This window comes from Rhodotorula graminis (genome assembly GCF_001329695.1).
Source record: "Rhodotorula graminis WP1 unplaced genomic scaffold RHOBAscaffold_4, whole genome shotgun sequence".
Classification (NCBI taxonomy): domain Eukaryota; kingdom Fungi; phylum Basidiomycota; class Microbotryomycetes; order Sporidiobolales; family Sporidiobolaceae; genus Rhodotorula; species Rhodotorula graminis.
In genome coordinates, this window is record NW_017264931.1 from 1130951 (window position 1) to 1156489 (window position 25539).

Genomic DNA, 25539 nt, shown 5'->3' on the forward strand with positions numbered 1-25539 from the left:
CCCTGTTCCTCCGATGTCAGTGGCAGGGTGAGTTCAGCAGGTAGCGGGGTCAGCTGCGCACGTTCGAGCGGGGCGCAGACGCGGGCCGGGCTCGAGCTGATGAGGAGGACGGCTCGGCGGTCGTCGGCGCAGTACGGGAGCGAGGAGTGGGCAGGGCACACGCGCAATGAGCTCGAGGAGCACCACAGCTGACACTCTACACGCGCGCCTGCAGTGGCCGACGACCTCTCGCTCTCGTCGTCCGCCTCGTACGCCAACTCGTGGATCTCGTGAGTCCGCACCTCTCCGAGTACGGCCCTGCGCGTTGCACTTGGCGCCACAGGCGCAGAGTGACGCGCTACGCCGCTTGCTCGAGAGTGTGGAGCCACCACTGACAAGCCCCTTTCGCACGCAGCTGGTTCCTCGCGTCCAAGGGCAACGAGTACTTCTGCGAGGTCGACGAGGAGTACATCCTCGACCGCTTCAACTTGACGGGCCTCAACGCCGAGGTGCAGGGCTACTCGGCCGCCCTTGACCTCATCACCGACACGGCCGGTCCGTCCGCTCTTTCCCTGCTCCTCTCGTCGCGCAAGCTGACGTTTTGGCTCTCCCCACAGCGGACGAGGACCTCAACGACGAGCAGCGGGAACACCTCGAGTCGTCGGCGCGGCACCTGTACGGCCTCATCCACGCCCGCTTCATCATCACCTCGCGCGGCCTGTCCAAGATGGTGCGTCCCCTCTCTCCTCTCCTCCTCCTTCGCCGGGTAGCTCACCCGCCTCGCCCTCTCGCAGATCGAGAAGTACAAGAAGGGCGACTTTGGGCGGTGCCCGCGCGTCCTGTGCTACGGCCAGCCGCTCCTCCCGCTCGGCCTGTCGGACCTGCCGTACCAGAAGGCCGTCAAGCTCTACTGCCCGCGGTGCGAGGACCTGTACAGCCCGAAATCGTCTCGCCACGGCTCGATCGACGGCGCCTACTTTGGGTCGACGTTCGCCCACATGCTCTTCATGGTCTATCCGGGCATGATCCCGAGCAAGAGCGTGCCCGGGGCGGGGCAGGGCGCCGGCGGCCAGGCGGGCCTCGGTGGAGGTGGGCTCGGCGCGCAGGCGGCGAGCAAGGTCGAGAGGGTCCGACCGAGGATCTTTGGGTTCCAGGTGCACGAGCACGCAAAGCTCCTCAGGTGGCAGGAGAAGGTGCGCGACCGGTGCGTCGTCGAGCTTTTCTCTCTATCGTCTCGCGATGGCTCTCCCGGGCACCAACACCTGACGCAGACCTCGTCCTTCTCGCGCGCAGGCAAATCACACGCCTCGAGGACATCGAGCGCGAGGGCCAGCTCGAGTAGACGCCCCGTTCCCTTCCTCAGCCCTCGTCGCTCCCACCCGCATACCCTCGTTCGTGACCCTGGCCCACCCCCCTTTGGCGTCTGTGCGCGCTCTCCTCCTCTCGGTGTAACGCTAGTGTCCTCTCGTCGAGTGCGCGATCGTCGACCGTATGGAGGAGGAGCGCGAGGAGAGAGAGAGAGAGAGAGGGAGCGAGCGAGGTAAAGCGGTGCGAGGAGAGCAGCGGCAGCCTTCGAGACATGTCCAGCAGTGCCGCACAGCGCAGGACGTTGCAGGGAGCGTTGGCGTCAGCGACAGGGAGGTCAGCGAGAGGGAGCTCGAGGTCCCGGGCTCTCGCTCAACACACGCGCCCTCGCCGACCAGCTCGCCGCCAGGGTCAGCTACGAGTGGCTGCAGAGCCGCACAGCAGTCCTTGAGGCCACACAGAGCCGCGACAGGTGCGTCCCGCTGCCTGGCTCGCCTCCCCCTTGTCCTCATCACCGCGAGCACTTCGCTGATCCTCCTCTCCACAGCCAGCTACGCCGTGCGCCACCTGAGCAGCACTCGAAACCCGCCGTTGGCTCCCCCCCGCCTCGCTCGCCCTTCTCGACCGCATCACCGCACGCGCCGCCCCGTCGTGTCGGCCTCCCCTCGCGCTCGCATCCTCGTCTCGACCCTCCCCCGACCCCTCAGCGCCACCTGCCGCCCTCCAGTTCGACCGCCACCTGTCCTACCATGACCACGTCGCGCGCGCGTCGCACCCCGTCCGTCGAGATCGAGGTGCGCCGCACCACCACCACGGCGTCCGCCAACAGCCCCGCAGGCGCCTCGACTTCGACCCCACGCCACCGCCGCGGCAGGAGCACCACCGCACCGCTCGCCGTCGTCGACGAGGGCGACGCCGAGCCCGCACCGCCTCCCGCCGCCACCGCCGGCGAGCGGTACGCGCGCTCGCTCGCGAGCCGCAAGAAGGACGCCGTCGGGCACGCCTACCCGCCACCGCCGCCAGTCGCGCCCGCGCCCGTCTACTCGTCGGGCTTTCAGAACACGAGCGTCAACATCGCCAACGCGTTCAAGGCGGCGACGAGCGGGCAGGGCGGCGTGCGCGTCGGCGGCAGGAGGGAGGACTTTGCGGCGCCAGCGGGCCGGCGCGACGACAAGAACGAGGGCGAGGACGAGGGAGACAGCGAGGAGGAGGAGAACATCATCAAGGTGGCGGCCAAGCAGGCTGCCGCACCGACGAGTGCGGGCAAGAAGCGCAAGGTGCGCCTTGCTGTTCTCGCCTCGTTCTCCTTGTCCAACCCGCTCACCTGGGCCCTCCCCTCGCTCGCAGAAGAACGTCGTCAAGGACCCGTCGTACAAGTCGCAGGCCGGCCAATCGTCAAGCAGCGAGGAGTCGGAGCTCGATGCCCAGCGCGGCGTCCAGAAGCGCCCAAAGGTCGCCTCGGACGACGAGGGTGCGTCCCTCGCCCACCTTTTCTCTCGACGACCATCTGCTCACGTTCCCTCTTGCAGGCACCGCCGCGTCAACCAGTCGCTCCTACCGGCGACGCTCGAGCAAGCCCGTCGACCCGCCCTATCGTCCTGATCCTGCATCGGCCGCCTCGTCCGACGAGTACACGCCCCGCGGTCGCCACAAGAGCAAGGGCAAAGGGCGCACGAGCCTCGGCCCGGGCGCGGCGACTCACGCGCTCGCGCGCGGCGTCCAGGAGGCCGAGATCTGGTACGGCAAGAAGCCCAAGGGCCGCAGGGGCGGGAGGCGGAGCGGAGAAGGCGGCGAGAGCGAGGAGGACGATGACGAGGAGGAGGACGAGTCCGAGCAGGACGAGCACGGCGACGAGCGGGACCTCGGCGGTATGGACCCGCACGAGCACGACCCGGCGGGCGACCGCGACGTCTCGCACGACCGCGACGGCGACGGCTCGGCGACACCTCCCGCGGTGTCCTACTACCTCCGCGTCGGCTCGCCCTCGCCGACGCACTCGAGCGAGGCGAGCCGGCGGCAGCAGCCCGGCCCGCCGTCCAACCTCGGCCGCTCGCCCTCGCCCTTTCACTCGAACGTCGGCGCCTCGACCTCTGGCGCCGTCGATCCCGCGTTCGCCGCCTTTGACCGCTCGCTCGACGCCGACTCGAGCGGGCCCGGCGACCACCCCGGCGACGGCCACAGCCTGTCGGCGTCGTTCGACGACTCGGTCCTGCGCGGCTCGTCGTACGACTTTTGCGAGGAGGAGCGCATCGTGCAGGCGCTCGAGGCGCAGAAGCAGCGCCAGCTCGAGGCGCAGCAGGCGCGCGCCCGTCAGCTCCAGCAGCAGCAGCAGCGCCAAGGCGGGCCGCCGCCGACGCCGGGCGGCATGGCGACGCCGAGGCCGAGCACGGGCGCGTACCCGCTCACGCCGCAGGCGGCGGGCGCGAGCCCCGTCAGCGCCATGCGCAAGCGGCGCCTGCCCGGCCCGCCGTCGATGCTCGGCGCGGGCACGACGTTCGGCGCGCAGGACGAGGGCGAGGAGGAGGACGGCGCGGCGGGCGGGACCGCGAGCGAGGGCAAGTGGGGCCGCAGGTGCGGCGATGCGCTGCGGCCCTTGGTGCGCGTGGTCGAGCGCGCGAGGCGCAAGGCGCAGGACCCGCTCCTCGACTGGGCCAAGATCCGCAGGGCGCTCGGTGCGCTCTTGCTCGCCTCGGCGCTCATCGTCGCTGTCTGGTGCGTCCCTCGCTCTCTCCTCGTTCACGGGCCTCACTGACTCGGCCATCATGCTCGCGCGCAGGCGGTACGACCTTCTCGACAAGCTCGCGCCGACCTCGACCTCGTCGCCGCCGCCACCGCCCTTTATCGCGCCCGACGTCCCGCCCGACTCGCTCGAGGGCCTCATCGCCCGCCTTTCCGAGCTCGAGTCGGTCATGGGCCGTCTTTCGTCGTCGTCCGAATCGGACCGCCAGCGCTCGTCGCACGACCGCAGCGCCATCTCGCGCCTCGCGTCGCAGCTCGACACGCTTGAGACGAGCGTCTCGGTCGAGCAGTCGCGCATCACGACGGCGCTTGAAGGCGTCGAGCGCGACAGCGTGCAGCATGCCGCCGAGGCGAGCCGGGCGGTCCTCGGCGTCAAGGACGAGCTCGAGGGCCTGCAGGGCCGGCTCAAGGCGCTCGCCGTCGCGCAGCAGGCCGACGCGCGCGAGATTGTGCGCCTCGAGGGCACCGTGTCGACCGTGTCGGACGACGTCGACTCGGTCAAGCGCCACGTCACCCAGGTCGCCAAGGACGTCGAGGCGGCGACTCGGTCGGAGCGCATCACGCAGCTCGCGCTCGACGCCATCGCGCAGAAGCTCCCGGGCAAGATCGCCGTCATGATGGACAAGAGCGGCCGGCTCGAGATCGACCCGGCCTTCTGGCGCGTCCTCAAGGACGCGTTCGTCGACAAGAAGGCCGTCGAGCGCACGGTCGACGCCAAGCTCGCCGCCATCGACGGCACCAAGCGTGGCGGCCTGTTCGGCGGCTCGTCGTCGAAGGAGGCCAAGCCGCCGGCGCCCGTCGTCGCCGCGCCGCCGGCGCCCGTCGTCGCCGCGCCGCCGTCGTGGGCCGACTTCCTCTCGGCCAACGAGGGCGCGCTCCGGGCGTTCGTCGCGAACGACCTCACCTCGCGCGTCGGCTCGTCGGACGCCTTCCTCTCGAAGCAGCAGTTCCTCGACCTCTTGCGCCGCGAGATCAAGACGCTCAAGCGCGACTTTGAGAACAAGGCGCACGACAACTTCGAGCAGATGGGCCGCGAGCTCCTCAACAAGGTCGCCAAGCAGGACGACATGCGCCGCAAGGAGCAACAGCGGGCTCAGCCTGTCGTCGGCGCGGGCACGTCATCGTCGTCGTCGTCGTCGGGCGCGCCCGTCACGATCAAGTCGAGCGACGGCCAGAACGTGACGGCCGTCATCTCGTCGCTGGTCGACTCGGCCATCCTGCGCTACTCCAAGGACGTCCTGGCCCGCCCCGATTACGCCCTGTTCACCTCGGGCGGCCGCGTCATCCGCTCCCTCACGTCGCCGTCGTACGACCCGCACCCGTCGTCCGCCGCGCGCTCGGCCCTCGCCTGGCTCACGGGCACCAAGGCGCCGCGCGGTCGCCCGCCCGTCACGGCACTCCACTCGGACAACTCGCCCGGGTCGTGCTGGCCCTTTGCCGGGCAGCAGGGTCAGCTCGGCATCCAGCTGAGCCGTCGCGTCGTCCCGACCGACGTCACGCTCGAGCACATCTCGACCGACGTCGCCCTCGACGGCGACGTGTCGTCGGCGCCCAAGGACTTTGAGGTGTGGGGCATCGTCGAGGGCACCGACAACGTCGCCAAGGTCGGCCAGTACCGCGCCGAGCAGCTTGCCGCCAAGCGCGCCGCTCGCGACGCCGCCCTCGAGGCTGGCTCGCCGCTCGACCCGCTCGCCGCCGAGCTCGACCTTAACCCGGCGTCCCTCCCGCCGAGCGCCAACCACGTCCTCCTCGCCGTCGGCGCGTACGACCCGGCGCTCCCCTCGCCGGTCCAGACCTTCCCGGTCACGCCCGCCGCCCGCCACCTCGCCATTCCCGTCCAGGTCGTCGTCGTCAAGGTGCTCAGCAACCACGGCGAGGAGGCCTACACGTGCTTGTACCGCGTCCGTGTCAGCGGGACGACCGAGGCGCAGCTCGACGGCGTCGATTCGACTTAGACCTCTGTCTCTCAAGCGGTCGCCCTTCTCTCTCATTCCTCTCCTCCTTCGATACCCTCTCTCGCTCTCACTCCTTTCCTTATCCCCTTATGCTGTCACATACTCGGTCGTTACCCCCTCCCTCGCCCTGTCTACAAAGGTCCCTCTCTCTTCCTCGCAGTGCAACTCTCTCCGCCCGCTTTGCTTTCTCCTTTCCTCGCCCTCTCTCGAGAGCCATGAGAGCTCGCCGATCGCCCTGTTTAGCGGCGCGAGCCACGGCGGAGCGCTTTGTCCTGCGAGCGACGACGAGGAAAGTCAAGAGGTGCTAGCGCAAAGAGAGGGAGTAAATTCGACGCACAAACGACCTGCGACGGTGCCTCTGCACGAGGGAACGAGAGAAAGGTGAGCCTGCGACGAGCGTGACACCGGACAGGACAGAAAGAGAGAGAAAGAGGTTGGCGGCGCACCTTGCTCTGCTCGTTGACGGGGCTCGAGATCCGGCCGAACGCCGGCTCGTTGTCGTGCCCGGTCGTCGTGGGCGATTTGGGACCGTCGCGCGGGTGAGGCACGAACGCGTCCTTCTTGAGCGGCGGCGGGCGCGTCTTGCGGCTCGTCGAGGCCGGCGCGACGGCGGCGGACGACGACGAGCGCCCGGGCGCCGTGAAGGAGCGGCGGACGGGCGCCATGGTGAGCGCATCGCCGTCGTCGTCGTCGTCGGACGACGACTCGCCGCTGCTGTGCGAGCGAGACGCACGTGGCGGCTCGTGCACGCCGCCGTGCGCCCACGTCTTCGAGCGCCCGAGCGGCGGCCTCGCGTTCATCGTGAGGCCCTCGTCGCCGCTCGAGGACGAGTCGTCGTCCGAGTCCGAGTCGGGGCTCGAGTCGGCCGGCGCCTTGCCCGTGTCCGTCTCGCTGTGCGAGCCGTCCTCGTCGCTCAGGTTGACGAACGCCTTGCGGTGAGCGCGCGAGTGGTCGGCGCTTGAGCGGGTCGGCGACGTCGCGAGTTGACGCTCGAGCCCGAGAGCTCTGTGGGCACGCTCGGCGAGGTGGAGCGAGCTGCTCGAGCTGTAAAACAAGGAAAGCGAGTCAGTGCACGTTTCCGCTGCAAGACGAGCGGAGGAAAGGGCGCGTACCGAGGGACACGGCGTTTTTTGAGCATGTGACGGCGCAGGGAGTTCGGGTCGGGCACGAACATGTTTTGCGGCGACCACTCGCGGCCTTGACCGGGAAGATAGATGGCGGGAACCGTGCGCGGGGGCGACGGCTCGTCGAGGTTGATGCCGTACGCGCCCGTCGACGTCGTGCGCTTGAGCAAGCCTTGAGAGTCGTTGCGCGACATGTTGAACGAGAAGAAGCCCAAGCAAAGAGTGCAGAGCGAGGAGAGAGAAGAGGAAGAGCGTTTGCCAGCGAGGAGGTCGAGAGGGCTTTTGCACACCGACGCGGACTCCGCGCCTCGCCATCGCAAGAGGCTGGACTCGCCGTCTGCTGGGCTGAGACCGGAAGCGGGCGGACCGGAGAAGCAGAAAAACAGTCCGCCGGACAGGAGGCCGCCGAGCGACGCGACTGCGGGCTTAAGCTCTCGGCGGACGTCGACGACAGCAGAGCTGACGGCAGTAGGATTGCGAGGTGGTGCTACACTTGTGGCACAGGACAGATGGACAGACTAGGGGGCGACTCGACGGCGGAGAGACGGACAAAAGGGAGGGAGGGAGGAAAAGGAGGGTGCGAGGGCCGAAACGACCTCAGACGTCGTCCGACATGATCCTGGGAGCGACAAGATGGTCAGTGCGAGTCGCTGTAATACGCAGAGAGCGCGAGAGACGCACTTGATGAACTCCTGCTCCGAGATCTCGCCGTCCATGTCGAGGTCGAACTCTTCGATCATGGCTTGCCTGCGCGCTCACACACACAGTCAGTACCGCTCGCCGGCCTCGAACACGTCCAGTGGGAAGAAAGGAGGACGCACAGCTCTTCGTCTGCGAGATTCTCGCCGAGTTCTCGCGCGACCTTCTTGAGGTTGCGGAACGAGATCTTGCCCGTCCCCTCCTCGTCGAACAGCTTGAACGCCCGGCGGATCTCGTCGAGCGGGTCTCGAGCGAGTATAAGCTGCTCGGCTGTTGTCGAGAACGAGGACCGGAACGCGGCGGGTGCAGGCGAGGGACGGAAGGCGGAGGTGGGGGGGAAAGGTCAGCTCTCGTCGTCGCGGATGCAGGGGCAGAAGGAGAGCGATGGCAGGACGCACCGATGCTCATGAAGCCGTCGAGCCCGATCGTCAAGCCGCCGCCCTGGCCGTCGTCGTGGTTGCGGTCGCGCATGAGCTTGAGGACCTCGGCCTTCTTGAGGTCGAACCCGAGCGCGCGCAGGCCGACCTTGAACTCGTGGTAGTCGAGCTTCTGGTCCTTGTCGAGGTCGAACAGCTCGAACGCCTCGCGCACCTCCTGCTGCTGGTCGGGCGAGAGTTGAGACGGGCCGGAGGAGGGTGGTGCTCGCGCCGACGACGACGACGCGTGGTGCCGGGACGACGCGTAGGGCGAGGGCTTCTTGGCTGAAGAGCCGGTGCCGAACAGGCCAGACATGCTCGAGAGCTGGCGAGGCAGCGAGAGTGGTCGGGCGAGGACAGACGCGATGAGGACGCGGCTCGTCTCGGTTTCAAGTCGACAGTCGCTCACTTCTCGCTCAAGCCATGCACGGAACTGCCAGAGCTCTCTCTCAAGTACTCAGACACGTCGAGGGGCACATATCACATCGCGGCGACGAGTGCGCTACGGCCTCCATTTCGCGAGCGGGCTGTCCTGGAACGGCACTGCGACGACGACGACGACGGTCAGTACGCGTGCCAAACAGGGAGACACAGAGAGAGAGAGGGACGCACCGCTTTCGAGCAGCTTGCCGCCGTGCAGCGTCTCCATCTCGTCGCCCGCGCCGTGCAGCCGGAACCCGCTCCTCCTCGCCTCCTCGTCGAAGCTGTCCTCCTCCTCCTCCTCGCCGACATCGGCCCCTTGCGGCGCGTACGTCGACCGACGACTCGGGCCCGCAGCGCCGCCGCCTGCAGCAGACGCGCCGCCTCGACCGGCGGGCATGCCGAACAGCGTGTCCTCGGGCCCGTCCTGCCCGGGGAGGCGCAGCGCGCGCCCGCCCGCCGCACCGAGCTCGTCCTCGTCGCGCGAGTAGCCCTCGTCAAAGCCCTCGGTGTAGGTCGGCTCGGCAGGGCGATGGTGCAGGTGCAGGTGGTCGTCGGCCTCGCCCGTGAACGACTCGTCGGTGCCGCCGGTGCCCGAGCCGAACCGCGCCGCGCCGTCGTGGTCGTCGTCGTCGACAATGCCGGCGTACTGGTCGGCGCCGCCGTGGTTGCCCGCGAGGAGCGCGTCGATGTTGGCCGTCGTGCCGCCGCCAAAGTCGGCGAGCGGCGCATCGTCGCCGTGCGCGCCCGACAGCGACAGCGACGCACCCGACGCGTCGTACGGCGCGTGATGCGAGAACGGGATCGGCTGCGTCATGAAGCTCGGCTGCGACGGCATCGAGGCGTAGCTCTCGTCGTTCGCTGCGCCGCTCGCCGCCGCCGCAGCCTCGTCGCCGAGCAGGGTGCGGTCGGCCCGCCTCGCCGTCGCCTTCTCGCTCGGGCTGCCCGGCCCAGCACCCGCACCGTGCGCAGACGTAGACGCGTAGTAGTTGTACGACATGGTGCGGGCCGGGTTGCGCAGCGCGCTCGGGAGCTCGAGCGCGGGCGAGTCGCCCAGGTCGCCGAGCGCGTCGTACACGTTCTGGACGGTGCGGCGCGCCGCCTCCTTGGCCGGCGTGCGGCTGAACGCGGCGTTGCGCTGCGGCGCCGGGGAAGTGCCGAAGCGGCGCAGGGTCGAGGTCGAGGCGTTGAGCGCGTCTCGGGATGACGAGGGGCCGGCGGCGGCAGCGCCGGCGGGCGACGAGATGAGGGCGGTACGAGCAGAGGCTGCAGTAGACGGTGGCGGGCCGTACAGCGAGTCGTCGCCGACCTGGAGCATGCTGGCGTGCCCGCGGCGCTTGATCGGGGACGGGAACGCGTCAAGCGTCGTCGTCGACAGGTTGGCGATGCCGTCCCAGTTGCTCGGCAGATCGTGCGGGTACTTGATCTTGCCGTGACCCGGCGTCGACTGGCCCGGACGAGACGCCGTCGCCGGGGTGCCGCCGAGGCCCTTGCGCAAGACCTTGTTCAGGAGGGCCGACTGGGGCGCAGGCGGAGGAGCGCGGCCGACGTCTTGTCGCGAGGTGGGCGAGCCGCGCAGGAAGGACGGCTCGGTGCTCTGCTTCGACATGTCGCCTGCGTCCGAGCGGCTCGTGTCGGCGCCGGCTCGTCCGCCTCGACTCGCGGCGCCCATGAGGCCGCCGTGGATCGTCTCGAACTGGGGCTCGGCAAAGTCGGGCGAGTCGGGAGGGAGGTCGCGCAGGCGCAGGCGCTGAACGTCGGGGAGGGGGCGCTGCGCAGAGTAGTCGGCGCCGCCGACGGCGGGAGGCGGACCCGGGTTGAACGGCGACATGCCCTCGCTCGACCAATGCGGCTCGACAGGGGCACCGCTCGACGCCGACTCCGAGAACGACTGCTGAGGAGCGCGAGGCGTGCCGCCGACCGAGGGGGCCGTGCCGTAGCTGACGTCGCCCTCGTCCGAGATGGTGCGGTCCGGGTGGATGGTCGCCTCGGACGGCTCGTCGGCGGCGACGCTCGGCTCTTGCTCGGCGTACGGCTCGTTGAGGCGGATGTTGGCGGCGGCCTCGAAGAAGGGACGCCAGAACTGCGGGCACAGAGGCGCAATCAGCTCGTGTCAACAAGGCGAGGGGGGGCGAGAGAGGGAGAGAGGTGAGGCGCACCTTGACCGACTGGTTGATGCGCTGCGTGTTCTCGCCGTGGACCTCGAAGCTGGCGAGGATGCGCTCGGTGACGATCTCGTTGCACCGGGCAAAGTTCTCCTCGACGCGCTGGAGGAGGAGGACGAGGTTCTGGTCGAGCTGGTCGGTCGCCGACTGGACCTCGGCGGGCGAGAGCTGCATCACCTCGTCGTGCGAGAGCATGACGGGGTTGACGGCATCGTAGAAGAGCCGGTTCGGGTCGCGTGGCGGTGGCATCGGGTGGGTTGAAGGAGGTCGAGGCGATGAGGTTGCAGAGCGCGGTGGGGACGGCGAGGAGGGGTGCGGCGACTGGCACAGGCGCGTGTGAGAAGGTGCTGTAGGACACTGGTGGCTGGCGAGGCGTTCGGGGGCAGCGCTCGTCGAGCAGAGGGTTGTCGTCGAGGCCAAGTCGCGTCTGCCGGCGCGTCGAGCCTCGAGGTGCGGCCACCTCGCTCTCTACAGTTCTCGAGTCGTTCTGCGGCGAGCGCTACATAGTATGACAACAGGTTGCTACGTCTACGGGAACTGCAAAGGCCCGGTCGACCCTCAAGTCGCCTCGGGCATGAGCGAGTTGAGGAGCGACCCGCCCGAGACCGTGTCGGTCGTCAAGACGAGCAGGTTACGTGCTGCAGGGAGAGACGCAGACAGAGTCAGTGACGAATTCGAGAGGGCGAGGGAGAGGAGACGCACTCGGGATCTGACGGTTGAGGAGCCTGAGCGCCGAGATCTCGGCGAAAGTAATGCCGCCGAGGAAGCAGACGATGGTGGTCGGCAGCTCGCCTGGCGCAACTGCAGATGAGGCCCGAGGTTCAGTCGACGGGGCGCGAGAGAGGAAGAGGAGGGGACGCAGAGTAGAGAGAGGGGGGGACGCACGCCGTCTCGCGCCGTCGTCGGCCGGCTGCCGCTCGTCAAACGTCGCGCCCGGCAGCGCCTTGACGACCTCTTCGAGTCCCCTCCAGCCGTTGAGCCCACTCGCTGATCCTGCCGCCCCTGCCGCGCTCGCCGCGTCCGCCCCGCCGCCGAGCGCGCACTGGACGAGCCGGACGCCGAGCGGCGCGTAACCCGAGAAGACGTAGCTGATGTCGGACGGGTTCGACTCGTCGACGTCGTCGACGATGAGGCGCAGAGGTTTGCGCGCGAGGGCAAAGGGAGGTTTGGCGGAGCGAGAGGCGGCGACAGGAGGACGCATGAGGAGCGACAGGCGCTCGAGCGAGAGGAGGAGGGGGAGGTGGTCGAAGCCGTAGGTCTGCGGAAGACGGAACGAGTCAGTGCCGAGACCATGGACGGGTTGCAGAGCTCCCAACCTCGCGGCGAACAGACTGGGGAGCGAGGAGGACGCTCGACCGACGCACCTGCAGCACGTCGCGCTTGAACTCCTCGAGCGTCTTCTGCTTGATGCCGCCCGACACGATGCTGTACAGGCACAAGAGGCGCAGGACCGTCTTGAGCGGCGCCTCCTGGTTGATGAGGTCGCGGATCGAGTTCTCCTGCGTCGCGAGGTCGACGCCGGCGACGAGGTCTGTGCGCACGAGGACACAGGCTCGTGAGCGGGTCCGCTCAGGAGGATCGAGAGACTGAGAGGAGGCGGGACGCACTCTGCTGCACCTCAAGGCCCGTGTTGAACTCGTCCGTGACCGTGAGCGCCATGATCTGCTCCGTCAAGTTGGTGTCTGTGCGCGTCAAGCTCGTCAGGATCGGGTCCGTCATGCTCTGCGAGGAGCCTGGGTACACAGAAGGAGGGAAAGAGACGACGCACGCAGCCTCAACGCCTGATGCTCGCTCTGCAGTCCTCCAAGCTGGCCGACAAACTGCCGCAGCTCGGCGGGCGTCTTGGCCTGGTGGCGCTTCTCGTAGTCGTCGTTGAGGCGCCTCGCCGTGCGGTTCAGGACGTTGCCGACGACGGCAAAGTTCTTGTCGCGCAGCTCGGCGAAGAGCGGGTCGGTCGTCGACGTGAGGAGGTGCTTGCGCTTGCGAGGCGGCGGGGCACCGGCGCCGGCGCCGCCAAAGGTCGACTGGGACGGCGTCGAGGTTGAGGCTGCAGGACCCGGGTTGAGCAGGTTCGGGTCGACGTCGACGTGTGCTGGAGGGCGAGGCGAGAAGGGGTCAGTCAGGCTCGGGGCGAGGGATACGAGGACTCGAGAGAGAGAGATAGAGGGCGCACCGTGCTTGATGCCGACCACCTCGTCGACTAGACCCTCGTACGTCAACTGGGTGCAGAATGCCGACACCATGTCGACCTGGCGGTCGATGACGATCATCGAGTTGACGTAGCCGTTGGCGAGCGGTGCGGCCGACGCGTAAGAGGCTGGCTGCTCTCGCTGCATGCGCTTGAGGAGCTCCATAAGACGCTGTGGAAGTTGGCCTCAGAGTTAGTGAGGGAGAGAGCGAGGAGAGAGAGCGAGGACGGACCTGAGCCGAGTCGCCCTTGCCGATGATGCGCGGGATGGTGCCAAACGCTCGCTGCACCGTCATGAGCGCCTTGGCCATGTCGTAGATGCACGAGTGGTCGCCGTCCTGTGGGCAAAGGGCTTGTCAGTGCCTGCTGCGCGGGCAGGAGGAGGAAGGGGAGAAGGAGGACGCACGAGCTCCGTCTTTTTCCACGAGTCCTCGTACTCAAGACTGAGGACGTCCTTCTCGAGCGGGATGAGGCCGAGCTGCAGTTCTTGGACCTCGATCGAGCCGAGGACGCCCAAGTCGGACAGGACGGTCGTGCACAGGGTCGTCATGCGCGGCGCGACGAGGAGGTGGTAGTTGTGCTGGTTGGCCTGCGGGGTCGTGCGGACCTGGTCTGCGGGCGAGCGGGAAGGGTCAGCGTGTCCGACGTGACTGGACAGGGCCGCACAGGCACAGAGAAAGGGCAGGGCTTACCGGCGATGATGCGCATCCAGCGGACCTCGGGTCGGCAGACGTAGACGATGTTGCGCTCTGCCTGCGAGAGGACGCCCGGCTCGAGCCAGAACATCTTGGTGACGGCATGATTGTTCTGCAGATGGGAGCAGCAGGTCAGCGAGCGGGCTTGGGCCAGGTTCGGGTCGAGGTGGGGGAGTCGACGAGGACGAGGACGAGGGGCGGGGGAGACGAGGAGGGACGCACCTTGAGCAGGCCGACCTCGGTGACGAGGCCGAGAGGTCCAGCGAGGTTGGGGGTGAGGATGAGCGTCTTTGGCCCCACGATGGCGTCGAGGCGAGACTGGAGGGCGGTCGACCCGAGGAGGCGAAGGAGCTCGACGTCGAGCCCCGTCGACGAGGCGGGTGGTCGGGCTTGCATCGCGGGGACCTGCGAGCTGGTCGTGCCGAGCTGTAGGCGAGCTCTGGGCGACAGGCGAGCGAGGCGAGGTGCTGGCTTTCGTCCGACCCTCGCCTCCTCTCTCCGCGTCGTCGGCCTGCTCTGCTCCGGTCCGTCGACAGGCGCACGCAGGGCGGCGCTCGCTTGCCGCTCCTCGCTCTGCTCTCCTCCTGTCACTCGCACTCGAGCAGACCTCGCGGCCATCCACATGGCTTGCCTCGCTTCTCTCCCTCCCGAGCTTCTCATCGCCATCGTCGAGGCGGCCGCAGGCCCCGTCACCTACAGTGGGTCGACCGACCGCCGCGACACGCTCCTGCGCCTCAGCCTCGTCGGCCCGCTGCGGCACGCGGCACAACAGTGCCTCGCTCGCGCCGTGCATGTCAGGACGCCCGCGCACCTCGAAGCCGTACGGCGAGCGACGAGCGCGGTCCACCTCCAGTTCCTGTACCTCGACAACTCGGATGTGGACTTCACGGTCGTCTCGCCGAGATACCGTCTCGACGTCGCGGTATCCCAGGCCCTGCGCGCCGTCGCGCTCATCTTGTTGGACGGCGACCTCGACCTCGACCCACTCGCCGCACTGCCCGGTGCGTTCCCCAGTCTCTCTCAGTCAGGACCAGCGACAGATTGACTGACCCCTTGAACGTGCAGAGCTCGAGGATCTGCGCATCGACGGCTGCATCATCATCATCTCGCCGCACGTCGTTTTCGACAACGTCACGCGCCTCGAGGTCTGCTATACCGTCGCGCGCAAGGAGCACAAGGACATCTTCATCTCGTCGTCGTGCATGCCGCGCCTGCGCCACATGCGCTCGATCCATCACGAGGGCGAGGACCGCCCGTACGACATGTCGCCGTACCTGCGCCCTAACGAGGCCCTCGTCCAGCAGCTCGTCACGCTCGAGTACAACTACATCCCGGCCATCGAGCAGTACGACAGCATGGGCGACAGCGAGTGTCGCACGCTCTACGCCGTCGACCTCGCCGTCTTGCCCGCGTTCTTTGTGGGAGCTACGAGCTCCGCCAGCAAGGTCCGCCACGTCCGCCTCGAGCCGCCCAAGCTGCACAACGTCAACCCGCACATCACTATGCAGCTCGTCGAGGAGAACTTGCGCCGCATCTCGTGGCTCATCGAGAACAACGCCCCGCTCGTCGCCGACCTGCGCACCCTCCTCTTGCCCACGACTTTGCGCGACCTGCCTGCGCTGCTCGAGCTCGTCAAGACGGTCGAGACGTCTTCAAAGTCTCGGAACCGCACCATCAAGGTCTACTTCTCGAACGACTCGGGCAGGGACGTGCCACTCGGGCAGCCGACCCTCTTCATGCACCTCGCCGAGCACGGCGGGCTCGACGGCTGAGGGCGTGAGCTCTCTCTCTCTCTCTCTCTCTCTCGACACACTCGTACGGTGACTGACGCCTCGACCGCACGCAGAACTCGTCGATCTCGCCCAGTCGCTCGACCCTCCCTTCCTCCCTTTCCTCGACCTCATCTCTGCGCCCTTTTCTCGCCTCTTTCTCGCCGACCGACTCTTTCCGGCACGCTTCAGTCTGTATGTGGTGCTTCTTCCCTCGTCCTCTTCGTCATGTGCCCTGACTAGCTGTCTCACGCGCAGCTCGTCCTTCCCAGCCCTCGGGCGGCATCACTCGTCTCTCGCCGTCTCGTGCGTCACTCTCTTCCTCTCCCTCCCTCGCTAGCCTCGCCGAATCTGACACCTCTCGCTCTGCAGGCTTTGCCGCTTGGGCCGTAGCTGTAGCACTTCCACTCTTTCTCTGCGACCCTTTCTCTCGATCTCGTCGGCGCGCACGCAGAGAGAGAGAAAGAGACGAGAGCACGACCTGCATGCACTCGAGAGGACCATCTACGACAGCTTCTCGCCCTTTTCTCGCTGCTCTAGCCACCACTTGACGTCCCACGAGTCGAAGATCTGCGCCAGCTCCTTCGCCGCCGACGACGGCGAGTCGGATCCTGCGAGAGGGAGAGGCGGCGCGTGAGCGCGTCTCGCGCAAGACCCCTCCGTCTCGAGACGAGAGAGGGGGGACGAGGGGAGCGCAAGACGCACCGTGAAAGCCGTTCCTCGTGTCGCTCAGGCCGTACCTCGCCCGGAGCGTCTCTGCACGCTCCCACTGCGCCTTGTACACGTGCGTCGGCCCGATCAGGGTGCGCCACCGCGTGATGGCGTCGGGTGCGCACAGGGCGAGGGCGACGAACGGGCCCGAGGTGGCGTGCTGGACGAGGCGGGGGAAGTAGAAGCGGCCTGCGCGAGGGGGAGGAGAAAGGAGGTTGGCGGGGTGGATCGGCGAGGATGGGTCGGTTCAGCTCGGGCGCACCTTGATGCTCGGCGTAGAACTGCAAGGGAGAGGAGTGTCAGGCTCGTCCCCGCCGTGCGCCGCAAGCTGTCGAGGAGTGAGAGACGCACCTGCTCTGCGTCGCGCTCCTGCCAGAATAACCGCTTGGAGCGCACAATCTGCTCGGCGCGCAGGGTCAGGCCGCGAGAGAGAGAGGAGAGAGAGCTCAAGCGGGGCGCACCTCGAGCCCGCTCGCCTTGATGTGCCGCATGATGGCTGGGCGCGGTCACGAGGAGGTGGTGAGCTTGCGAGTCGATTGAGAGAGGGGGCAGGTGGGCGCACCTTGCACATGTGGCTGATGAGCAGCTACGGACGGCTTGATGATGCCCAGCGTGAGCTGCAGCGGCACTGATCCGCTCATCAGTTCGGGGCGATGTCGAGGTGGGGGTGGAAATGAGGAGGCGGTTGGTCGGTCGTGTGCGTGTGACAGTGCTGTTCAGAGCTGGGCTAGCTGGTCGATAGCTCTGCTGCCGTGCACGTCGACTGGAAGGGAGGACAGCGAGCTGGTTCGCTCGCCGCCTCGTCCGCCGTCCGTGGTCTCTCGTTCGCCCCGCCCCGGCTTGCGCTGGCGAGCGCGCCGCGGACTCTCCGAGCAGCGCTCGGGCTGCCGCCCATCGCGCCGCCGCGCGCTCGAGCGTCTCCGTGCTTCCCTCCTCGCTTCCTCCGCCGTCCTCGGCGTCGCTCGTCTCGGGCGGCTCTGTTGCCCATTCAGCCGCGCAGCCTCCCGTCCGTCCAGCCCCGAGGCGGACCCGAAGCTTTGCCCGTCTCTCGATAGCCGGCGGGGGAGGCTGGGCCGCGGGCAACCGCTCGACTCTCCTCCGCTTTCGAGCTTTCTCGCTCTCGCTCTTGCTCTCAGCCGCGCTCGCCGCCATGGATCGGCCCGTCTCTTCTCCCACGCATTCGGTCGTCACCGGACTCGACATCTACGGCGTCGCCGTCCGCGCCGTGTACAACGCGATCAACAAGGAGGAGGAGAAGGGTCTGGTCCCTCGCATACTCGTCCTCGATGGTGCGCCCTCGTCCCTCTTCCTCTCGCATCGTCAGGTCACTAGAGTCTCGGACGACGCAGGTCTCGCGGCGCTCACGGCGGCTTACGTCGCTCGCAACCGCAACCTCGACTCGGGTTTCCTCCTTCTCGACCATCCCCTGCCGGTCGAACTTGCGCCTGTCGAGCTGCGGTGCAAGGACAGTCGCAACGAGGCCGACCTCGATCGCGATATGACCACGCCCGGTGCGCCGCCTCTCTCTCTCTCGCTCGTCCGCTCGGCGGGCCCGGGACTGATCGCTCGGACCTCCTCTCGCTCTCGCAGAGCAGTACATCGCCCGGCGCCACATCCTGGAGGGCGAGGACCGCACTCCCACGTGGCTTCGCCGCGGCCACCAGCGCTCCGGGTCGGGTCGGTCGGGCCAGTAGCTCCTTTAGACGCTGTGCATCTATCTCTGTTGCCTCTCTTGACATCTGGCCAGCGAGAGAGTGCGAGCGAGCAACGAGCGGCGAGATTTGGAGCTGAAGGTCCGAGCGAGCGCGAGGCTCGTCGAGGCCGGCGCATGGACAAGCTCGGCGCAAGCAGGCTCGGTCTCTCTTCTCGAGCGAGTGCGTGACGGTGAGCCTGGCGAGCGAGACGCTTGACAGAGGGTCGGACGAGCTTCCTGCTCTCGGCGCGAGAACAGTCGCAAGCAGAATGTCGTCCTCGTTGCAAGCGCTCAGCTCCTCGCCTCGCTACCTCCTGCCCCTCTCGCGCTCGTCACTTCCACGCCTGCCTCGTCGGGTCGCGAGGGTAGCAGCTGAGGAACTGCTCGCGCCACTGCTTGAAGCGGTCCTCGCCGAACGAGGCTTTGTCGAAGATGAACTCGATGCGCTTGACCTCCTCGTACTCTGCGCAGGACGTGCGAGGGGTCAGTGCTTCGACGACGAGGAGGATGGCGAGAGAGAGAGAGAGAGAGGGAAAGAGGGACGCACTCTCCTCAAAGTTGACCGACTCGTACTTGGCGAACCAGCTCCTCCAGTCCTCTTCGCCGAGCCACGCCGGCCTCTCGCCGACGCCGCCCGTCGCCTCGCCGCCACCCTTGCCGTGCAGCCACCAGAAGACGTGGTTGTGCTTGGCGAGGTCCTCGTCGACGTTCCACACGAACGCGCGCACGCCGTGCTCGGCCCGGCTGTGTTTCTCGACGAGGCGGATGAGGGCGCGGCGAGCGGCGCGGGTCGGGAGAGGGGCGTCGACGACGATGGAGGTGGGAGAGTCGCGCTCGAGGAGGCGCTGGAGCTGGACAGGGTCGGTGGACGTCTGTGACCGGGCGGGAGTGAGCGACGCACGCTCTCGAGCCTCGCGTACGACGACTCGCACGTCAAGAGAGAGAGAGAGGGGACGCACAACACGAACGTAGTCCTTGCCCTCGAACCTCGTCGTCCACATGTGCGTCTTGCCGCAGCTGGGCGGGCCGATGAAGAAGACGACCTCGAAGACGGGGTCGTCCCACTCGCTCCTCTGCTTCTTCATGACGAGCCTCCTGTTGGTCGGCATGAACATGGGGACTGTGAGAGGGTGGGAGAGAAAGTGTCAGTGCCGAGGACTCGTGAAGAGAGAGGGCGAGGGAACGAGGAGGTTCGAGCGCACCGTCGTGGTCGTGTTTCCTCGCCAGCCAGCCCGTGAAGCGCCAGTTGGTGTCGCCGGGCTCGCCGAGGAAGTACTGCTCGGCCGTCTGGAAGGAAAGGCCGACGTTGACCGAGAATTCTGTCGGCGGGACGCGAGGAGGGTCAGTGCGAGTTTGGGAAGGTCGAGTGTAAAAGGGCGGCGAGGCACTCAAGTCCCAGTCAAACAAGCTCCCTGACGCTCCAGCTGCCGAGCCGACCGAGAACGACTGGTCCATGTCTGCAGGAGCTCGAGTCAGAGACGAGTCGGCGGCGCTGAGAAGGGAGACCGGGACGCACCGATCGTCTTGCCGAGGTTCCAGCGGCGCTCGAACTCGATGAAGGCGCCCGGCGCAGGCTTGCGGTACGGGTCAAAGGCTGTCGACGTGAAGATGCGGACCGGAAGGTTGAGGTCGCGCAGGACGTTGGCGATGCGCCCCTTGAACTCGTCGACGTGCTCCTTGCCCGACGACGTGAGGGTCGCAAAGATGACGAGGGCGTACCTGTACCGGTAAAAGGTCAGGAGAACGTCGAACTGGACTCGAAAAGGCGACGAGGGAAAGAGGGGACGCACCCGTCGTCGTGCAGCTCGCGCAACTTGTCCTTGACGCGGTCGTCCTCGGTGAACCACCTCCACTCGGTCGTGCCCGTAAAGTGCTGGACGAGGAGCTTGGGCTTGATGAGCGTGTGTTCGAGGCCTGGAGGAACGCGTCGGTCAGCTCGGCACGGGGGACTGGTGCGAGCGAGGGAGAGGGACGCACTGAAGACGGCGATCTTGCTGCTCGGCTGAGGGTGGCCGTACACGGCGTGCAGGACCGACTTGAGCTCGCCGACGTTGGCGAGCCAGCGCACCGACTGGATGCTGCGCTCGACGATGGGCGAGGTGTCGTCGAGGCGGGGAGCTTTGAGCGGGCGAGCGTCGTCGGGAGAAGGAGGGGCGGCAGCGCGCTTGCCTGCGCAGGGGGCAGCACGGGTGAGCGATGCTCGGAGAGCTGGCAGAGAGGCTGTGGGACGCACCGGTCGAGGAGGACATGGTTGGCCAAGTCAGAGCGAGAGGTCGAAGGCGGGGAAAGGGCGGACCGGAAGGCGCGGCGTACGACGCTCGAGGCGCGTGCGCCGACCGACTCATCTCTCCTTGCTGCAGCGAGGAGCACGCACGAGGGGCTACGGCTCGACGATCATACAACACTGCACTGCTACGACTGGACCGCCGCCACCGCTCGAGACGCTCGCTCGCACCCCCTCCTGCTCAGACCCGCAGCGCCCAGATGCTCCTCACCTCGCCCATCGTCAACCGGTTCCCGCTCGCGCTCAGCACCTCTTCGGCCTCCTCCGGGCTGTCGAGCGTCAACAGCGTCGCGATCTGCTGCAGCCGCGAGAACGACTCGCGCAGCGAGCCCGACGCGAACGACGCCTGCGACGACAGGTACGAGAGGATCGTCCGGATGTCGCGGTCGAGGCGCAGGGCACCGAGCTGTTGCGCTTGCTCGACGTGAGCTCGAATGCGGCGAGAGAGGCGAGGGAGAAAAGAGGGCGCACCTCGGTGAACTTCATACCGCGGACCATGCTCTCCCACGGCCGCACGAGCACGTTGACGGCCGTCGAGAAGAACAAGTTGAAGTTGCCCTCGGTGAGCGAGTCCTGCACAGGTGCAAGGGAGGCGGCAAGGTCAGGAAAAGGCGGGCGAAAGGGGAAGGGAGGGAGTGAGGGAAGAGAGGGAGGGGGCGCACCTTGTACCCGCTCAGGAGGCCGTCCCACGCCTTGACGAAGCGCTTGCGCACGTCGTCGCGGTACTCGGCCTCGTTGTACGCGTCGTCGTCGAGCTTGTAGCTGACGTCCTTGTACACGTCGCTCAGGAGCGGGCGCAGCTTTGGCCGCACGAGCTGGTTGAACAGGTGGTCGAGGCCCGACTTGAGCACGCCGCGGAACTTGTCCTCGGACGAGCGCACGAGCGTGAGCGCCGTGCGGGCGCGCTCGAGCTCGGAGAAGAGAAAAAAGGCCGAGCCGAGGGCGTCCGACGAGGCGAGCTCGGCGAGGAGGCGCGACGTGTAGCTCGCCGCCGTGTCGAGGTCGTTGAGGTAGACCTGCGCACGTCGAGGGGTCAGGGAACGGGTCGAGGACGAGGAAGAGAGGCAGAGAGAGAGAGAGAGGTCGGGCGCACGATGTAGACGTTCCTCGCCTCGCGCTCGCGCGTTTCTCGCTCCTCCTCCCTCGCCCTGCCGCCGAGCTGCGCCGCCATGCCCGTGACGGCGATGCCGCCAAGCGCCGTCTGGCTCTGCGCGTTGGCGGCGAGGTCCTTGAACGCGCCCTCGATGCGCGCCTTCCACACCTCGGCGACGTCGCGCTCGAGAACGACGCGCAGCTCCTTGCACATGGCGACGAGGTTGGCGACGTTGGCCGTGCTGACGATGCGGTGGAGCGTCTTCTTGACGATGTAGAACGTATCGTCGAGCGAGGAAGAGAGGTACGGCGTCGAGGAAAAGTCGGCCTCGTCCATCTGGTGCGCCTGCGAGGAGGGAAGGAGGGTGTCAGGGAGGGGGCAAGGAGAGGGTGGAGCAGGAGGAAGAGGGGACGCACTCGCTCGATCGCCGTCCTCAGGTACCAGACCTCGAGCGGCATGTAGGCCTCGCGCAGCTGCTTGGTCAAGACCTTGCCGAGCTCGCTGTCCTCGACGACGGCGAGGTCGGCCTCGTCGGCCGGCGGGTCCGAGAGCTTGGCCGCCGCCGGTACTGCTGGCGGGTCGAGCGTCGCGGTCGCGTCCGAGTTGGAGGGCGGACCGACGATGGCCGGCGGCGGCGTTTCTGGCTCGTCCTGCAGGCGCCCGAGTCAGGCTTGGCTCGAGCGGGAGAGGGAGGGACGAGAGAGAGGAGGGACGCACCTTGAGTGAGCCGTACAGGAACCGCCGCAACAGCTCCCACCGCCCGCTCATCATCGTGAGCTCCGTCAGGATGGCGTCGACCTCCCTCGGGTCGAGGTCGCCCTCGCTCGCCGCCGCCGGCGTCTCGAACCCGCCCTGCTGCTGCACCATCGGGCTCCCGCCGGGCCTCGGCGGCAGCGGCTTGCGCGCGTACGCCTCGGACGACGCGCTCGCAAAGCGGTGCGAGTGCGCGTCGGCGACTCGTCGCCGGATGCGCCGCTCGTCCTCCCAGTTGGCGAGGACGCGCACGCCGAGCTTGTCCGTCTCGGTCATGAGCGACCCGGCGACCGAGAGCATCTTGCCGTCGCCGTAGTACTTTTCGACGACGGGCTGGTGCTGCGAGATGATGAGGGCGATCGCCTCGAACAGGGCCGTGAGGAGGGACGAGAAGTGCGTCGGGCTCTGACCTGCGCGCGTCGAGCTGCGTCAGGGACTGTGGAGGGAGGCAAGGAGGATCAAGTGGACGCACTCTTGCTGCTGAGGGCACCGGTCTTGGCGCGCACGATGTCGGCGACCCACAGGGCGTACACCTCGAGGCCCTTGTCCTCCTCCTCGATCATGGGGAACAGCTTGAAGAAGCGGTTGATGTTGTTGGTGTCGTTGGCGTCGGCGGCGGCGCGGAACGAGGTGAGGAAGGTGTCGAGGAGGGAGGCACGAAGCTGGGCGAGGGTTGCGGTTGGGGCGGACGGGAGGTCGGCGGTGGGCTGCATGGTCGGACGACAGGGGGTCAGTGCGACGTCCTGGGACTGGCCGAGGGAGAGGGAGCCAGCGGGCGCACCACGACGGCGTCGGCAAAGCTGCTCGAGGCGATGACGGGGTCGATGGCGGTCGCGCGCTGCATGGAGCGAGTAGCGGCCTCCCAGTCGTGCTTCTGCATGTTGACGTCGAGGCTGGCGATGGCCGACTTGAGGTCCTGCACGGCCTGGACCATCTCGATGCACTCCTTGACGCGCGACTGTGGGCGGTGCGGGTACGAGTCAGCGAGGGCAAGCGGGCGGACCCCCCACCTGGGCCCGAACGACGAGAGGGAGGAGGGAAGGGGGAGGGACGCACCTGCTCCTCGTCGAGCCCGCGAACTTGGGCTCCGACACGCTGTGCGGTCTGTGCGACTGCGCCGATCTCGCCAGCCATGTGCTCTGCCTCGCCGTGGATGCCGCCGACGACGTCGCCCAACGAGCCGAGGGTGCGGAGCTGGCTGGCGAGGCGAGCTCGGCTCGAGATGAGGGCCGTGAGGCGGGCGTCGAGGGTGCCTTCTTGTGCGGTGAGGGCCTGCAGCTGGCGCTCGACGTCGGCGCGGGTGACGAGCGCGACCGGGTCGACGCGAGCGCTCGTCGTGGTCGACGCGAGAGGAGGCGAGCCGACAGGCGACACGGCGGCGGCCATGGAGGGCGCGCTCGCTGCACGGAGAGCAGGGCTCAGGGCGATACTGGCCTTGGTCGGCGCGGTTTCGAGCGAGGTGAGGTCCTCAGAGGTGGACAGCTGCTCGCTGCTCGCCGTCGTCCTGGCTCTGCTCCTCTCTACGCGGCTCGCATACGCTTGCAACCTGGGGGCTGGCACTTGCACTGCTCTGCGCCACCGCCTGCTGCCCTCGGCCCCCGCCGGCGCTGCCTCCCCTTCCCTCTCCTGCTTCTCCTCCTCCTCCGCCCACTCAGCCTTCTCGCTCCCACTCCTCCGCTGGCCATCGCGCGGCGCCGCGAATCGACCTGCTGGCCGGTCCGAGCTCGGCTGGGCGTCCGTACGCACCCCAGTCTGTGGCCTCGGCTCCGCGGACCGTTCGCCAGCTGCCCGCTCGCTCGCTCTGTCCTCTCTCGCTGTCGCTCTTCGACGCTCAGCATCTTGTTGCAACCATGCCGCCTCTGGCAGAGCACCGCGCGCCCCAGCACGAGTCGAGGGTGACCGGGCTCGACGTGTTCGCGTCCGCGGTGCGCCTCGACGTCGAGGAGCGGGCCAAGGCGGTCAGGGAGCGCAGGCCTGCGCCGCTTCTCGCTCTCGACGGTGCGTCCCGCTCCTTTCGCCCCTGCTCCGAGTTCTCGCACTGACCGGACTGCCTGCACGACAGGCTTTGCGGGCCTCGTCGCCGCCTACATCGCCCTCCACCACGAGCATGGTCTCGACCTGCCGTCGGCCTTTCTCCTCACCGACACGCTCTGGCCGAGCGACGTCGCCCTCGTCACGCTCTGCCGCGACGAAGCCGACGCGCCACCGCCGCTCACGCACGCGCTCGTCCAGAACAACCGTGCGTCCGCTTTCCGCTCCCTCGACCCCTCCTGCACGGTCCTGACCCTTTCTCCTCTCTCAGCCGACCGTGTCTTGCCTCGCTACGGCCTCGAGGAGGTGCCGACCGCCGAGGAGCAGTTGGTGAGGGCCCTCTTCACCTTTCGCCTTCTCGCCGCGACCCAGTTGCGCGAGTTTGTCACGCGCCACGCCATCGCCGAGGGCTATCTGAAGGCGCCAGGCCACCCGCGGCACCTCGTCCGTGTGTCGACGGCATTTTGGAAGTCGATGGACGCCGGCCACGTGGACAAGCTCGACTACTCGGCCGTTCGCCCGAGCGCCATCGCCGTCTGGGCTCTCGAGGTCCTGTGCGCGCTCGAGCGAGTGACCGCGACCTCGTACGGCGCGTGTATGCTGGTGCGCCTCGTCTACGTGTTCGAGTGCGAGTCGCGCGCGAGCTCGCTCAAGCTCAAGGAGGTCTGGCTCAAGAAGCGCGACTGGCTCGAGTGCCTCAGCATCATCAAGGCCAACGGCGAGCTCAAGGTGCTCGAGGACGGCGTCGCCAAGCTGTCCGACCAGGCCCTGCTCGACGCGCTCGCCCAGTGGGAGGTCGAGATCCACGGCGGCGACGAGCGCAGCGTCCGAGCGTCCTACTCGCGCGCCATGACGTTGTATGGCACGTTGGTCAAGGTGCGCCGCATTCTGTCTCTCTCACTTTCTCTGTCGTCGAGTCGAGTCGAGCCGAGCCTGACTGCCTCTCTCTTTCTGCCGAGCAGGACACGGTCGCTCACCTCTCGAAGCCCCGGTCGGCGACAGCGTACCACCCTGTGCGCCTTCTCGTCCTCGTTCTCGTCTCGGTCGACCTCGCGCATTTCTGACTCTCTTCGTCTACAGCTGCCTCGTGGAGAAAGACGCGTGCGGCTGCATCGTTCGACGACGCTGCCGGCGACGGCGGAGGAGCTCGAGCCTGCCGTGCGTCTTCCTCCTTCCCTCGCCTCGTCCTCCCTCTCTCGCGTCGCTTCGCGCCGCCACTCACGCAGAACGACCGCTCGCAGGCTGTCGCGAGCGCGTCGACCTCGTCGCCAACCGCCAGCCGGAGCGAGCACCGTGACGTCCCGGCCTGGAAGCGAGCGTTCCAGCGTCCTCGTCGAGACAACACGGATTGAGTAGCGGCGACCTCGAGATGTATAGACCGCGTCCTCTGCTGTATGTGTGCGACGGAGAGAGAGCGCAGGAGAGCGAGGAAGCCGGTTGACTTGGAGACTCGGTCGACGTCGACCTCGTCGTCGTGGCCTTCGTCCAGCTCGCCCACGACAGCTCGAGCCACCCGGGAA

The 25539-nt window shown here is 67.8% G+C and overlaps 12 protein-coding genes across 12 annotated transcripts; 5 read left to right on the forward strand and 7 right to left on the reverse strand.

Moving 5' to 3' along the window:
* Nucleotides 1–13: 13 nt before the first annotated feature.
* RHOBADRAFT_42863 (uncharacterized protein) lies at nucleotides 14–1321 on the forward strand (the record flags this gene model as incomplete). The annotated part of the gene is made up of 7 exons (XM_018414123.1): nucleotides 14–27; nucleotides 133–146; nucleotides 215–269; nucleotides 395–534; nucleotides 597–709; nucleotides 774–1183; nucleotides 1273–1321. The coding sequence occupies 7 exons, from the start codon at nucleotides 14–16 to the stop codon at nucleotides 1319–1321; spliced, it is 795 nt and encodes a 264-aa protein (XP_018272569.1).
* Nucleotides 1322–2033: 712 nt separating this feature from the next.
* Nucleotides 2034–6165, forward strand: RHOBADRAFT_52519 (uncharacterized protein; the record flags this gene model as incomplete). Its single annotated transcript, XM_018416378.1, has 4 exons — nucleotides 2034–2561; nucleotides 2632–2755; nucleotides 2814–3996; nucleotides 4061–6165. 4 exons carry the CDS (start codon nucleotides 2034–2036, stop codon nucleotides 5976–5978), a joined length of 3753 nt encoding a protein of 1250 aa, XP_018272570.1. The 3' UTR covers nucleotides 5979–6165.
* On the reverse strand, nucleotides 5926–7296 carry RHOBADRAFT_52520 (uncharacterized protein; the record flags this gene model as incomplete). The annotated part of the gene is made up of 4 exons (XM_018416379.1): nucleotides 5926–6249; nucleotides 6314–6336; nucleotides 6425–7022; nucleotides 7091–7296. The coding sequence occupies 4 exons, from the start codon at nucleotides 7294–7296 to the stop codon at nucleotides 6066–6068; spliced, it is 1011 nt and encodes a 336-aa protein (XP_018272571.1). The 3' UTR covers nucleotides 5926–6065.
* Nucleotides 7297–7699: 403 nt separating this feature from the next.
* Nucleotides 7700–8533, reverse strand: RHOBADRAFT_42866 (uncharacterized protein; the record flags this gene model as incomplete). The annotated part of the gene is made up of 4 exons (XM_018414124.1): nucleotides 7700–7721; nucleotides 7784–7849; nucleotides 7924–8071; nucleotides 8200–8533. 4 exons carry the CDS (start codon nucleotides 8531–8533, stop codon nucleotides 7700–7702), a joined length of 570 nt encoding a protein of 189 aa, XP_018272572.1.
* Nucleotides 8534–8682: 149 nt separating this feature from the next.
* On the reverse strand, nucleotides 8683–11051 carry RHOBADRAFT_52522 (uncharacterized protein; the record flags this gene model as incomplete). Its single annotated transcript, XM_018416380.1, has 3 exons — nucleotides 8683–8760; nucleotides 8830–10720; nucleotides 10797–11051. The coding sequence occupies 3 exons, from the start codon at nucleotides 11049–11051 to the stop codon at nucleotides 8720–8722; spliced, it is 2187 nt and encodes a 728-aa protein (XP_018272573.1). The 3' UTR covers nucleotides 8683–8719.
* A 246-nt stretch (nucleotides 11052–11297) lies between these two features.
* RHOBADRAFT_35168 (uncharacterized protein) lies at nucleotides 11298–14081 on the reverse strand (the record flags this gene model as incomplete). The annotated part of the gene is made up of 11 exons (XM_018413257.1): nucleotides 11298–11440; nucleotides 11505–11594; nucleotides 11661–12060; nucleotides 12167–12333; nucleotides 12410–12484; nucleotides 12571–12894; nucleotides 12976–13162; nucleotides 13224–13328; nucleotides 13397–13602; nucleotides 13683–13797; nucleotides 13908–14081. 11 exons carry the CDS (start codon nucleotides 14079–14081, stop codon nucleotides 11361–11363), a joined length of 1923 nt encoding a protein of 640 aa, XP_018272574.1. The 3' UTR covers nucleotides 11298–11360.
* A 219-nt stretch (nucleotides 14082–14300) lies between these two features.
* Nucleotides 14301–15457, forward strand: RHOBADRAFT_52524 (uncharacterized protein; the record flags this gene model as incomplete). Its single annotated transcript, XM_018416381.1, has 2 exons — nucleotides 14301–14686; nucleotides 14751–15457. The coding sequence occupies exons 1-2, from the start codon at nucleotides 14308–14310 to the stop codon at nucleotides 15455–15457; spliced, it is 1086 nt and encodes a 361-aa protein (XP_018272575.1). The 5' UTR covers nucleotides 14301–14307.
* A 457-nt stretch (nucleotides 15458–15914) lies between these two features.
* RHOBADRAFT_52525 (uncharacterized protein) lies at nucleotides 15915–16656 on the reverse strand (the record flags this gene model as incomplete). The annotated part of the gene is made up of 5 exons (XM_018416382.1): nucleotides 15915–16065; nucleotides 16160–16354; nucleotides 16428–16446; nucleotides 16517–16564; nucleotides 16627–16656. 5 exons carry the CDS (start codon nucleotides 16654–16656, stop codon nucleotides 15959–15961), a joined length of 399 nt encoding a protein of 132 aa, XP_018272576.1. The 3' UTR covers nucleotides 15915–15958.
* Nucleotides 16657–17315: 659 nt separating this feature from the next.
* Nucleotides 17316–17859, forward strand: RHOBADRAFT_42871 (uncharacterized protein; the record flags this gene model as incomplete). Its single annotated transcript, XM_018414125.1, has 3 exons — nucleotides 17316–17454; nucleotides 17515–17676; nucleotides 17756–17859. The coding sequence occupies 3 exons, from the start codon at nucleotides 17316–17318 to the stop codon at nucleotides 17857–17859; spliced, it is 405 nt and encodes a 134-aa protein (XP_018272577.1).
* A 331-nt stretch (nucleotides 17860–18190) lies between these two features.
* Nucleotides 18191–20107, reverse strand: RHOBADRAFT_42872 (uncharacterized protein; the record flags this gene model as incomplete). The annotated part of the gene is made up of 9 exons (XM_018414126.1): nucleotides 18191–18321; nucleotides 18406–18730; nucleotides 18818–18978; nucleotides 19061–19177; nucleotides 19247–19315; nucleotides 19375–19577; nucleotides 19649–19772; nucleotides 19836–20027; nucleotides 20092–20107. The coding sequence occupies 9 exons, from the start codon at nucleotides 20105–20107 to the stop codon at nucleotides 18191–18193; spliced, it is 1338 nt and encodes a 445-aa protein (XP_018272578.1).
* A 216-nt stretch (nucleotides 20108–20323) lies between these two features.
* On the reverse strand, nucleotides 20324–23374 carry RHOBADRAFT_42873 (uncharacterized protein; the record flags this gene model as incomplete). Its single annotated transcript, XM_018414127.1, has 9 exons — nucleotides 20324–20548; nucleotides 20614–20715; nucleotides 20805–21158; nucleotides 21236–21580; nucleotides 21652–21885; nucleotides 21953–22398; nucleotides 22461–22695; nucleotides 22770–22946; nucleotides 23045–23374. The coding sequence occupies 9 exons, from the start codon at nucleotides 23372–23374 to the stop codon at nucleotides 20324–20326; spliced, it is 2448 nt and encodes an 815-aa protein (XP_018272579.1).
* Nucleotides 23375–23718: 344 nt separating this feature from the next.
* Nucleotides 23719–25371, forward strand: RHOBADRAFT_52527 (uncharacterized protein; the record flags this gene model as incomplete). Its single annotated transcript, XM_018416383.1, has 6 exons — nucleotides 23719–23986; nucleotides 24051–24227; nucleotides 24291–24895; nucleotides 24982–25032; nucleotides 25100–25177; nucleotides 25246–25371. Coding segments are annotated over 6 exons (1250 nt in total), but the record flags the coding sequence as incomplete, so codon positions are not given.
* Nucleotides 25372–25539: the final 168 nt, after the last annotated feature.